General features: G+C 36.2%; 2 protein-coding genes across 3 annotated transcripts; one reads left to right on the forward strand and one right to left on the reverse strand.

Annotated features, from left to right (window-relative positions):
* Nucleotides 1-1,171: 1,171 nt before the first annotated feature.
* BCAS2 (BCAS2 pre-mRNA processing factor) lies at nt 1,172-2,818 on the reverse strand. The gene is made up of 2 exons (XM_023173181.2): nt 2,657-2,818; nt 1,172-2,155 (listed from the first exon to the last, which is right to left on the reverse strand). The coding sequence occupies exons 1-2, from the start codon at nt 2,729-2,731 to the stop codon at nt 1,583-1,585; spliced, it is 648 nt and encodes a 215-aa protein (XP_023028949.1). The 5' UTR covers nt 2,732-2,818; the 3' UTR covers nt 1,172-1,582.
* Nucleotides 2,819-3,365: 547 nt separating this feature from the next.
* fwe (calcium channel flower) lies at nt 3,366-10,672 on the forward strand. Of its 2 annotated transcripts, XM_023173223.2 has the most exons (6): nt 3,366-3,490; nt 3,554-3,674; nt 5,391-5,589; nt 5,945-6,052; nt 6,405-6,543; nt 8,744-8,872. In XM_023173223.2, the coding sequence occupies exons 1-5, from the start codon at nt 3,488-3,490 to the stop codon at nt 6,526-6,528; spliced, it is 555 nt and encodes a 184-aa protein (XP_023028991.1). In that variant the 5' UTR covers nt 3,366-3,487; the 3' UTR covers nt 6,529-6,543; nt 8,744-8,872. The 2 variants fall into 2 exon arrangements, with proteins under 2 accessions (XP_023028991.1, XP_023028989.1); XM_023173221.2 differs by lacking the exon at nt 6,405-6,543 and having other exon boundaries at nt 8,744-10,672.
* The last annotated feature ends 2,915 nt before the right edge of the window (nt 10,673-13,587 follow it).

The raw sequence follows: 13,587 nt of genomic DNA on the forward strand, positions 1-13,587 counted from the left end.
CACTTTGGGAGACCCCCAAACGAAGAGCTACATCATTTTGTCGCATGCCTCCATGAAGAAGCCCTACAGCTCTATTCATCTCAGTTAATGGTAAGTGATGGCGTTCCATGTTGAAGCACAATATTTCCAGTTTAATTGCTGAGCAAGAACTGCATAGAATGTACAAACTCGACACTTTCAGATTATTTATTTTAGCCGAAAACCTACAGTTTGTAAAAAACTTGATAAAAGATTAGTTACTGTTTTTGCAGGCTTTGTTCAGCCCATAGAAATCCACAGGGTGGTCGAGTGTACCAATTTAATCGAAATCAAACGACCTCATGCATTTATTTTTATGATATTTAGTATGTTATAAAAATATCCCTAGACTTTTCCGATGTGTGTATTTATTTATATCCAGCAACTAAAATGGGAATCGAACAAGTCATCAAAAAAGTTTTTAAGAAAAAATACTGAAAATGTCGAAGGTTTTGCCAATATACAAAAATAAGGGCTCTCGATCTGACTGTGCATCTTAGATGCCTATATCGCTACTTAGTCAGTTTTCTAAGATTATTGAATACTGTTTCCATCAGAGATTATATGATTACTTTGAATCATTCAGATTATTTTCTTCTAGTCAGAATGCTTATAGAAGAAATGAATCTACAGTTGGTGCAATTGATCAACTCATTTAACATGCCCTGGAAATCTTAGAAAACAAACAGCAGACTTTAGGATTATTTTTTTTATTTGAGCAAAGCTCGTGACATACTGTTACACAAATTGCAGTTTTATCGTATACGTGGCTCTGCATTGAATCAGACCAAGTAGAAAAAGACTGCAAAAATCCAGTAAAAACTCTCTTGACGTAAACATCTATAACAAACTACCAAGATTCGTGAGACATGAACCCCCAAAAGTTCAAATATTTTTTGAAGGACTTCTTGACAACGCATGCTTGCTATTCTACATAATGATATTATGGCTGCCCTCACGGCAATGACTCATTCAACATGTATCCCTAATCCTTGATTTGACAATATGTTTATGTGTATGTATATGTATATATACATGTGTAATATTTTGTAATACCGATGTTTTTTTCCCCAATTTTAACTATTTTGTAACTCCTTGACTTATCCTATCTCTATTGCTGTTTGTACACCTAAAGGATCAATAAATATAGGTATTATTATTATGTATGTTTTATATTAACTTTTTTATCTTTTCTATATTTGTTTGACCTGTTGAATCAGCCAGTATTTCATGATGATGTTATGTTTTTTTTTGTCTAATGTGATTGTGAAGAAAAACTGATTCAATAAATGTTTGATTGATTGAATCTGAACAAATTACGTACATATATGTGATTACTCGTACTACTTCAAAACTATATCAAAGCACTTTGATTCCAGCCACAGGAATTGGACTTATGAAGAAACTCAATTGTGGAGAGGTCTTCCAGCAAAAACTCCTCCTTTTGGCTTTTGGGAAAAGTCTTATCAAACGTAACCTTTATGTGTAGATATTTATATACAAAGTCAAAAACATTCATTGAATGGCTGACCATCTCAAAATAGCTCCTTCACCGCCACTAACATTAAGAAACGTTGCTCCTCGAAGTCGCTTGTGGGTCCTGCACCTGCGCCAGATAATCCTCTGCCATGGAACACGCCTGCTCGATTTCGTAATTGTGCGAAACCAAAGCCACCCACTTCGTCTCGAGCGCCTTGAGCTCTTCCCCTCCTTTCGTCTGCAGCGACTTTCTCTGCCAGTTGACTTCCTGAATCTGCTGTCTCAGACTGGCCAGTTTTTTCGCAGCGATCTTCTCCATATCCGTCAGACTCTGCAGGTAGTGCTGCCAGGTGGGACAACAGTACTCCAACATCAGCTGCAGGTTGAGGATCCTCACGGCCTGGTGCTCCAGCTGCGCCTTGGAGTTGTCCACGCACTCTGTCCAAGCACCCACTTCGTTCAGCTTGCCGCTGGGAGGGGGAGGCAGTTCGTATCTCTTCATAGACAGGGTTTCCATAGGCAGACGGTTTTGGAGGCGTTCGAACTCGTTTTTCATCAGGGGGGTCTCGAACGCAGACACGTTGAGAGGAGGCAGGTGCTCAAGGTAGTTTTTTGTCGGTCGGTATCTTCGGCATTCCTCCTCCACCATCGCCAGTGCCTGAAAAATGTTTGTGTGATGTATTTAGATATACTGGCAACATTAATATTGAGGGCGGATAATTGTTCAAGCAAATATAAGTGACAATGGGGTAGAGAATATAACAAAATGTCTAGTGTTGTAAGAGGGATGGGGCAAGTAGGGTTGAAAACAATACAAATTCTTAAAAACAAATCAAATTGTGAGAAGTTTCATTGCCAAAAACTGACCTGTACACGTTAAGTTGGATCATTAACATCATTGATTTTTTCTGGCAACGAATGGAAAACAAAGGATTCTTAAAACTCAAGACAGGACATGAATATACCCTTGGTTTGTGGTTATTTTTTTGTTTGTGAAAAAATGTAATTTGAACTATTTTGACACAAAATATTGTGTTTAAAAAACACCCTCCAGTGTTTTTTGAACAAGTTATAATGGATTTTCATCAAGTATGGGTCAGATCTAACATATTTTGAAAAAATTATATTGAAAGGAATTGCTTTGATTGAAAATACTTACTGCTTCTCTGACTCCTGGTTCATCGTATCCCTGATCGATGTACGGTAGGGCATCAACAACTACTTCACCTGCCATTTTAATTTCGTTTAAAATCAACTTTCTTCACAATAATATTAACTAAACTGGTACAGTAACCCCTTCCACAGAATAATTAATAATTATACTATTCTGTGCTTCTTCTTTAGTTTGTCAATTCGATTGATTATGGCCCCGTTAGCTAGAGCAATTTGCCAGTGTTTGGTGATTCGATTACTACCCTACTAAAACATAATAAAAAACTAGACTTCACATTGACAGTTATATTAAATTCACATATTGGTAAGTTCTTCATATTTATATTCTTACAAGTTATATAATCTTATTATTGTAGTTGTCATGTTTATATTCGTATACTCACATCGTTCCATTTGATTTTTTAATCATAACATTTCATTCTAGTTTACTGTGATGGTAGTGATTTGATTATGGTTTCAGTAGTTTTCATACTGGTAAAAACTTGTTCAGCGTGTGAATATTTTCAGAACACGAAAGTTGGCAGGCAGGATGCACATATGAACAACTTCCTTTCTTGCATTCATTTTATAAATGACATGGATAGTTATAACAGTGAGCTGCCGGTTCGTTCTGGCGCAAACTGTAATGCTGCTTATGTTCATGCTTGTCATTGGAAACTTTCTCTTGTAGTTGATGCCAAAAATCGAAAAAAAAAGAATCAGAGTAACGCAGCCAAAATTGACATTTCGTCGAACTGTCAGTGTCATAGTTGCCCTTTTGCTTTGACAGCTGTCTTTCGTTGTCGTTGCTAGTTAACACATCTGCCTCTGCCAAAGAATGGTGAGTTATTTCTCGTTTAAAATTACGATTTAAAAAACCTTATGTCTTCATATGCGTTTTCAGTCATTCCAAGACAAAATAACCTCTCTCATGGCGAGGCCAGGACAGGATCCAGTCCCGAAGGATGATGTGCCATGGTGGATGAAATTCGCTGGCAGAGGGGTAGGAACTGTGGGAGGTTTTAGTAAGTGATTTTATTGGAAAATTAACATCAACCAGTGTAGGCTCAAGGTTTCTCAGATAATAGCTCGGTATCTGTGTACATTACTGCAGAATAAGTTCTCAGTGAATAATATGATTTTCTTCATAATTTCAGACAAAGCCAGGAAATAAATATATCACCAGTATTTTAATCATTTGATGTAGTCAATAACAATATATTTATTTGGAATTCCTCAGGGACCCTTATTGGGGCTAATCCCAAATTCCTACTTTTTGAACTTTGGTTCAGTAATTTGGCGAGCATTCATTAATAGGATATTGAAAGAAGAGATTTGTGTAAACAAAATTTCAAAACATATGGTAATACATTTTGTGAACTGTTTATTTAAGATCTGATAAAAGAAGAGATAGGAACGTTTAAATGAGAACAAACAAAAAGTGGAAAATGGAATTATAGAAGTCTATGTTGGTTTTTGGAGATACCTTCAGTGAAACTAATCAAATATAACTCTAATACAGGAGAAATGATTTATGAGGATAGCATATAAAAGATAATAATGAGATGAGTACTGCTTTTGCAGAATATTTCAGTCGATTCTGTTTGAAATAGAATAATTCATGGGAAAAAAGTTTTGGATTTCTACTCCTCCATCTTAATACAAAAAAAATCTCTTGGCTTTCTGCCTATGTAATTAAAAATTGTGGTGATTTGTAGAACGTAATTTTCAATCTCATTTCAAAAACTGATAAGTATCCGACTCTTCTCTCTGAAAGGTAACAAAAACCTTTCCTTTACATTAAAATTAATTTGTAAATGATAGGTCCATCTATCTAATTTGTGTCGGTAAATTATTTGAAAGAGCCATGTACAAAAATTGTGGAGAATTTAGTGAGGAACAACTTGTAGTCTTGAAAAAAGATCTACCCTCACAAATTTAATTACTTTTATAGAAAATCTAAGCAGAAATAAGAAATTAGACAGTGTTGGGATTCTCAAAAAAGCATTAAAGCTATTCATTGCCAACATATCTCAAGAGGAGTCCGCAAAATATAGTATTTAGAGGTGCCATTCCAGATAATTTCCACCCAAGGTCATGAATTCCCCAGGGATCTAATTTAGGGCCACTTTTTTGTCCATGTATGCTACATTTTTTACCGGACTTTGTTGATTTCTCAGCGGTACAAAAACAGTGAAAATTTTGTATAATATTCATGTGAGAAGTTACTTAGTTTGGTTTCTATTGGTTCCTCACAAAGAGGTGATTGAAAAAGTTTTGGGATTGTCATATTTCAAAGTGGACAATATATATCTTTTTAATACTCTGTATTTGACGCTGCTAAAGTAATTTCAATTTCATTAATAGGAATATAGGATAGTGGTAACAACGGAAACAACTTTCACTCATCATCTCGTCCATGTAAAGTATATTTTCTTGTTACAGAAAGAAAATATAATATTATCAATACCAAATTCATAAATTTACTCAAGTAATCGTCATTCCACTGAGGCACAAATATTGACTTGTGATACTCTAATGATATTTTTGGAAAACAAAGGTTTTGGCTTTCTATTCCTCCATCTTTATACAGAATGAATGTGGGAATTTTCTAAAAAAAGGGAGAAAGCAATTAATTAGCTCTTCACGAATGTGTGTAGGTCATACATTTTATACAATAGATAAATGAGAGTGGTTATTTTCAATGCAATCAAATTGCAATAAAATCATTTCTTTTTCAGTTGCGATGTTTCTGGGAGTTTGGGTATGTGTAACAATTAGTTTTTGGGGTATCGTCGCGGGACTGTGGCAAATAACGGCAGGTTTTATTGTATTGTGCTGCGAAGCGCCTTGCTGTTGTATGTTTGTAGACAAAGTGCAAAAACTGGCAGACTTTATCGAATCCAGACCTTATTGGAATCGAGCTGTAGCATACGCCGGGTAAGTTATCGAATCCTCTAAGTCAAATGTGTCAAACTCAATTTTGCAGAGGGCCATGAAATTTAGAATCACTACTTCGCAGTACAACTAGAATCCTTCTTCGACCGTATCGCTTCGATTACTCGACTCAACGGACTCACGTCGCGCCGACACACATCTTTTATATCGATAAGGAAGATTCTAGTCGACACTCGAAGCACGTTGAAGATTCTATTGTTCTCAACAAAAATAATAGGGTATTTCCGCTTGTTGCTAAGAGATGGCGTTACTGTCTATGATTGAGTTGTACACTAGAACTAAAAAAAGCTTTTGATCATTCTGTTCTTGTTTTTTCTCATCAACATTTACTTTTCAGGCTAGCCTTACCCCCGATAATAATGTCAGTCGGGCTGTCCACCATATTCGGCAGTGGCCTCATTTTCACGACTGGGGTCATCTATGGAATGATGGCCCTTGGACGGAAGTAAGTATTTCCAGAAGTCATCGCTGTTGTGCGTTGTAAAAATTTAAAGTGGAGGATAACGGAGCGTCTCAATAATAATAATGCTAGGTTCTGCTTTCGTTTTGTAAATATTTGTTTCACACAACATAGATGAAGTATATGGTTCACTGCTGAATAACATGAATATTTTTTTGAGCACCAAGTATTGTTCCAGTTTTGAATGAAACATATTTGGTGTACTTGACCAAATTCAAACCATCTCATCACTTTGTATTATAAGATCACTAACGTCTTCAAGGATATGAACATCTTCACTCTGTTTTTCTTCTTATTCGTAATCGTCTAACCTCTTACTAATCATTTGCTTGTACAGAGGCTCTAGGGACGACATGGCAGCGGTTGCTTCGCCCCACATGGCTACGTCACCGGTGGGGATGAGTCAGTCCGATCACCATACCACTCTGATGGAAGATCCGGACGTGTGGCGTCCCACATAAATGTCTAACTGATGTGTAATTAACATTTTTTTGTCGCTTTCTTGTAGTATGTATGCCTAGTAGGTAGACGGCAGTTATTGCACTTTTTTTTCAACAAACGTATGCATGATGAATCGTTCAGCTGCTCACTGTGAGCTAACGTTGGTTTGGCTTTTGCAGCAGCTCAACTGTAATTGCAGACTATTGTTCAATATCAGACTATTGTTCAACAGGCTTGCCATTGCTCAATAACCGACTATAGCTCAGTAATTAACTATTACTCAACTGTTGACTATTGCTTGATGGCAAACTGTTGCCCCATGATTAATTTTCAACAGGATGGCTGTTGCCTAATGACAGATCATAACTCAATTCTATAGCTAATTGCATACTATTGTTCAACAGGCTTGCCATTGCTCAATAACCGACTATAGCTCAGTAATTAACTATTACTCAACTGTTGACTATTGCTTGATGGCAAACTGTTGCCCCATGATTAATTTTCAACAGGATGGCTGTTGCCTAACGACAGATCATAACTCAATTCTATAGCTAATTGCATACTATTGTTCAACAGGTTTGCCATTGCTCAATAACCGACTATAGCTCAGTAATTAACTATTACTCAACTGTTGACTATTGCTTGATGGCAAACTGTTGCCCCATGATTGATAAACTTTTAACAGGACGGCTGTTGCTTAATGACAGATCATAACTCAATTTTGTAGCTAATTGCTCAATATCTGACTATTGTTCAACAGCTATTGCTTAATGACCGACTACAGCTCAGTAATTAATTATTACTCAATTTTTGACTATTTCCTAATGACAAACTATTGCCAATGATTAATTAACTTTCAACAAGATGGCTATTGCTTAACGACAGATCATAACTCAATTTTTGACTATTGTTCAACTGTTGACTATTGCTTGATGGCAAACTGTTGGCCCATGATTGATTAACTTTCAACAGGATGGCTGTTGCTTAATGACAGATCATAACTCAATTTTGTAGCTAATTGCAGACTATTGCTCAATATCAGACTATTGTTCAACAGGCTGTCTATTGCTTAATGACCGACTACAGCTCAGTTTGGGACTATTTCCTAATGACAAACTATTGCCCATGATTAATTAACTTTCAACAAGATGGCTATTGCTTAACGACAGATCATAACTTAATTTTTGACTATTGTTCAACTGTTGACTATTGCTTAATGACAAGCTATTGCTCAATGACAGACTAACGTTCACCAGACTGATTGATTCTTAATGACGGACAATAACTGTTGTTCAACGTTTGTCTATTTCCATCACTCAACAGGCGAACTATTGATCAATAAGGTGATTATAAACAACGGCTGATTATTAATCAGCTGTTGATTATTTTTCAATGACTGTTGCTTAGTGATGAACCTGGTCAAGTACCGATCATTGTTATCAATAATAGACCTTTGTTCAACAGACTGACTATTATTCAACAACTGACTATTGTTCTATAGATTCATCGTTTCTTATTTCTTGACTGTTGCTAAACACATAGCTATTTATTTCACCAAAACTGACTTGAGTGTCCATTGCTTGACAATTATGTCTCAAGGATGATTGCTTTTCCATGCTGACTCTTGCTTAACACATGGCGACACTTGCTTAACAACTGACTTGACTTTTGACTATTGCTCAATGATTGACCAATGTTGATTGTTCAAATATTCACTACGTGTTAATATGACTTGCTCAACAGTCAACAATTATTGCACATAAGGATTAATATCTAGTGGCCGACTATTGCTTGAATAATGATTAACGTTCAACAGTTGACTATAGTTCAACAGTTTAACTATTAGACATAGATGTTATAAAAAAACTTGCTTCTTCTGACATATGTGTTTCCAGTTTCTGCATTATTGTTGACCCATATTCAAAACTATTTAATGGTTTGCACAACTGTTACCATTGACATTCTTATCTAAATTTTGAATCTATTGTACTTAGGATACACATTAGCACATAATTTTTGGAAGAATTGCACATAATTTTTGGAAGAATTGCACATAATTTTTGGAAGAATTGCACATAATTTTTGGAAGAATTGCACATACTTTTCGAAGAATTGCACATCTATTAAAAAAGAATTGCACATAATAAACTTCATTGCACATAACTTGCACATTATTCGATGTAGTTTACATGTTGACCTGACATCGACATCAATCTATCAAACTTTATTTTGTAGGGCCACAGTAGAGGAAATGCGACAGGCTGCCAGTGCGGAGAGCGCCCCAAGAACCTTCTCCGGCATGCAATCGAATCTCGTCGCCAACGCTCAACCCATCAGTTTCACTGGAGCTCCCGTTTTTGACAGCAAGGTCTGATCAATACGTCTTCGCACTTTCCCGTTTTCCATTATATCCCCTCCAACTCCGATCCCTCTCTCCCGGCTAGCGAGTTTTGTAGATAGGCAAAAGTAAGGCGTAGCGCGTTTTTAGTGAGTGTACAATATAATTTATTCGTGGTAGTTTCGGCGCTTTGTATATATTTTGGGCGTCTCTCACTTCTTTATTGACTTTTAGATTGTATTTTCACATGGTCTTTCAGCAGGACTCGTCATTGTTTCGCAGGAACTTGTTTGCTCATAAGTAGGCATTGCAAATTTCACGAATGCCCTTTGGATTGACGAATGCACCTTCAACCTTGCATACCTTAACGACTAATCTAGAGTTATTCTCTTTATGACTAAACTTTCAACAAAAATAGTTATGTGGAGGTTGATGACATTTTGGCCCACTGTTATATTCTTTCGAAAGTTCTGAGTTGTGTGGATTTTGTGAGTTGTAAGTGTTTTCAATCTTGGATTATTTTGTGATATAGTTTATGTATTTTAGACGATTTTATTTAGTTAGTGGACCAAATTAGAGATTTTTCGTGGCTTTTGTTCAGCAATTTCAGATGTTTTGCGTACTTTATTCCATTTACATGTGTACTGTTATCCCAAGACTTATTAGCAATTATTATTATAGTGCGCTCCGTGAATTTTTCGGGCGAGAGGAACTATCCCTGTGTGGATGTCGAGACTAGTTTTTGGTTAAGAAAAGTTGCATTCCGGTAATTGTGGTCGTATTCGTTGAAAATTTCCAATTGTTCATATTGTCTAGTGTAGAGTAGCGTAGATGAAAGTACATATCGCCCCAGCTCCTCCAGAAACATGTTATTATCCAAACATTTCATGAAATTACTCATGTTTCTCCTTATAACCAAGAGACGGACCATAGATTATAGTAGTTTCCCTAAATATAGGTAGATATAGTTCCAATTTCTCTGAAAAAAACATCGTTGAGATCTCGGGGTGGGGAGAAGTTCGTTAAATTCGATTTTTAATATTCCATTAACTGTACTGATATTGCTAACGAGAAAAAAATTGTTATTTTTGAGCTGACACATGTGACTCGATGCAAACGAAACATTGAGGTTAAGAGTTTCAACATCGCTGAAAATAGCTCGGCGTAATATTTCAATTGTACTTAAATTCGTTCAAGGCAATACTCACTGACCCCCTGCTCTTTTTGATTCCAGTGTTTCAGCAAGCATCGATTCACAGATCCTTTTAATGACTAACTGGCAACTTGGCACATTTCAATTGAGTCAGTGATTAATATTGAGATTATTGCCTGGCAACACTGCAATTTACAGAAATTAAACAATCACCGATTGTTGAGATTACTTTGTGTTGACTTGGAAAGGCAGCAGAAATTTGTACAAATTTGATGTATTTTTCAACTCGTCGCTTTTCGTAATTATTCGTTGTCACTACATCCACTTCGAATTGCACCCATCTACATTTTTTGATTAAGAAAACTGTCTGTTGCAGAAGAATTCCATTAGAGTAAAACATATTACCAATCTCTTTTTCAATAATGTTACTTGATTTTTCATCTAGGAAATGATTCAAATTTTTCTTGATTGAAGCTGAGGCGGAGTATAAATTTCGAATTGAATTTAAATTGACGCCGTTATGCCAAAAATCTTGGATCGGATCGTGAATGGATGATTTGAAGTGGACAATTTGTTACCCTCATCGACAGCAAGTCATTCTAATTGATATTGTATTGTTGAGAATGTATTATTGATGTGTTATAGTAGCATAAATATATCTTATATTAAGACAGTTTTTGCTTTATTCGACCAATAGCTTTGCTAGTCTGAGTTTAGCTGTTGCCCTTTACGCCATTTGTACCCAAATCGATATTGAAAGTAATTAGAAGTTATGATACTTCTAATTTATATAAAATTTTTCGATCGATTTTCACTTCCTATCGTCCAAACCGTGTTAGAAATCACACGTTAAAATATAAGTCCTCGGCTTGCACAAGTTTCGACTTTTGAGAGTCGTCTTTTGTACAGGGGCGACAGCGACTTAACAGTATTTTCAAAACCTTATGGGTTGTAAAATTCTCTTCAACGCAAGTATCCTTTCTACTACATTTAATTCACTAGAAAGTAATACCGAAATTTTTCAACCTCAACTTCAAAAAGTTGGCAATGTTGCACGAACAGTCAGGGCAACAAGAATAAAGGAAGAAGAAGAATTATGCAATATGAATGAGTTTTACGGCGTTGCCAAATGTTACTGGCGTTATGACATATCAGTGGAAGGGTTCATTTGTTCCTTTGGAAATACCTCACAAGTCCTGGTAAATGCGGTGTTTGTGTTACAAAAGAAAGATTTCACATACATTTGTAAGGCGGAACCCAGAAGTTGTTGCAAACCTTTATTTATTTCCCAAAAATTTTTTTGACTTCAACGTGCACCTTCATTTAGGAAGTGGGTATGGAAACAGTAAACGTGCTTCTGAGATTGTTTTCACATCTAGTAACACAAGGCAGGATAAGCACATGATATAGTTGTCAATACCTAAAAGTACTTTGACAGAAAATCCAGTACATATAATGCAAAAAACATCAATCACCTGTCTCTCTCTAATTTCTATGGTCGTCGGGGGATCAACTGTCTTGCTCAAGGCAATGCTGCCACCCCAAGTTTTTTCATTCACTTCTATTAACGAAAACACTTTATTTTATGCCTTCGGATAAAAATAACACAAATACCCGTCAACATCTAGCCTGGTTACTGGCGTGGAGGGCAGCCAGTTCTTTCATCTTTCAATTCAATATTTATTCAAACGTGACATGTATGTGCCATCTTTGTGAACGGTCTTTATCGGTACAACCGTCCATTGTAACGATCGGAGAGGAACTCTTCTTCTTCTTTTTTTCTTATGGTATTTGCTTCCCTTCAGCGCAAGTTCAATGTCTCACTCATCTGCCATTTTATTTTCGCATTATATCGTCATACAAAAAATTAGGAAAACGGTCAAATATTCATTGCTAGATAAAGACAGTTGATGAAATTAATGAATATAGTTTTTAAGCGATGACTGTTATTTTTTGCCTTTTGCTCCATTTTGTGTCACGTGCATATTATTATCTATAGTATGGTTCTATTTGAAATTCTTGACTTGGGGTCAATTCTGCTTCAATCAGAATAGGTTTTCGATTAGTTTATCATTAGAAATATCGGCTTCAATGTTCTGGAATGTTGGTGGAATATTTTCGAATACTCTCAAATGTTCTGGATTGTTTTGGAACTTTCTATCGGGCGAAACTTCCAGCTCTAATATCTTGATAAGCACGCCCTTCAGGTGAAATCAGGAACCTTCTTCAAGGACAAGTGAATATGACAGAGAGCAAAAAACGGAAGGCATAAATGTTTCAAGGACATCAAGATTATGTGGTACATTAGAAATTGGTAATGTCATAAATATACGAGGTGTACGAAAACATTTAAGAACATCATAATGAAAATTAAGGGTCCTGACATCATATAACATTTTGGAACATCCTCACACCCTGTATAGCTCAATTTGGTTCCAAACGGTGTTCGCAAAATACCACCAATAACTTTTACCGGACTTTTACCTTGTTATTGTTATAGTCGTATATTGTTTGGGCGCAGCTACGCAAAATTAATGACGACTTTTAAGGCAAAGTTCGCGATAGTTCCTATCTTTCAAGGCTCTTCTGAATTATCTATTGCTCATTAGACCAGTGACGAAGGTATGCGGAAAATGTGTTTCAAATTGAGGTATTGTAATGGACAACAAGTCACGTTTTCTCATCTATCTTTCTTTCAAGTTTATATTAAAGAACACAAGTGAAAACGTGGCGATGAGCTGGATAGTATCTGTTTGAAAATGATTCAGATGTTGACATTTATGGGGTAAACAATGTGCAATGTTTTTTATAACCCCGCCTTCATATTTCTTAGATTTGTACCAATTTTGGAGAGTTGATGGTACAAATAATTTTCCTTTCTAAAACGTTTTTTGAACCTTAGGATACTTTTTTTTAAATAACATAGTGTTTTCTGAACGAATCTAGGACAGTTCACTATCGGGCTATCGGAAATGCAAAACAAAACTGCCATGAAAATATTTTTTGCAAAAATCCAAAAACACATCGAGGTTTTTTGTGGAGAATTTTCGACCCGAAACCATTGCAAATCTCCAATTCTCTAGCTTCTTCATTGAAAAATGCTTTCGATTCCATATACCTCGCTGATTTGTTTTCGAAAAATCTGTCTACTCTTTGGAACGCCAACGATCCGTTTTCCGAACAAAGCAAAACAATTATATTTAGAGAAAACTCATCGTATTAGTTCTAATATTGAAGGTGAAACTCCATCGGAACAATTTTCCGTTCAAACCATTCTCAAACCATTCTTGCCAGAACGCAAGATTTGCCGAAAACATCGCCGCTGTCTGTGAGAGTGTGCAGAAGAACCCGAGGCAGTCGATTTCGCGTCGTTCAGGAGATTTTGAACGCCGCATGGATTTTTGCCAGTGATTCCTGGAAAGTTGTAACCAAGTGCGTGATTTTTCGTTAAAGTATATTTTGACAGACGAAGCCTATGTGGGCGATGTCGGCATTTTCAACTTCTACAATTCTCATACTTGGGCACAACAAAATCCTCATTCTATTGTGAAGCAGAGAAGTCAAGGAAGATTTGGATTTAATGTTTGG

Source organism: Leptinotarsa decemlineata, unplaced genomic scaffold, assembly GCF_025532065.1.
Source record: "Leptinotarsa decemlineata unplaced genomic scaffold, Ldec_3_MD MMD2_P_RNA_scaffold_5, whole genome shotgun sequence".
Taxonomy (NCBI): Eukaryota; Metazoa; Arthropoda; class Insecta; order Coleoptera; family Chrysomelidae; genus Leptinotarsa; species Leptinotarsa decemlineata.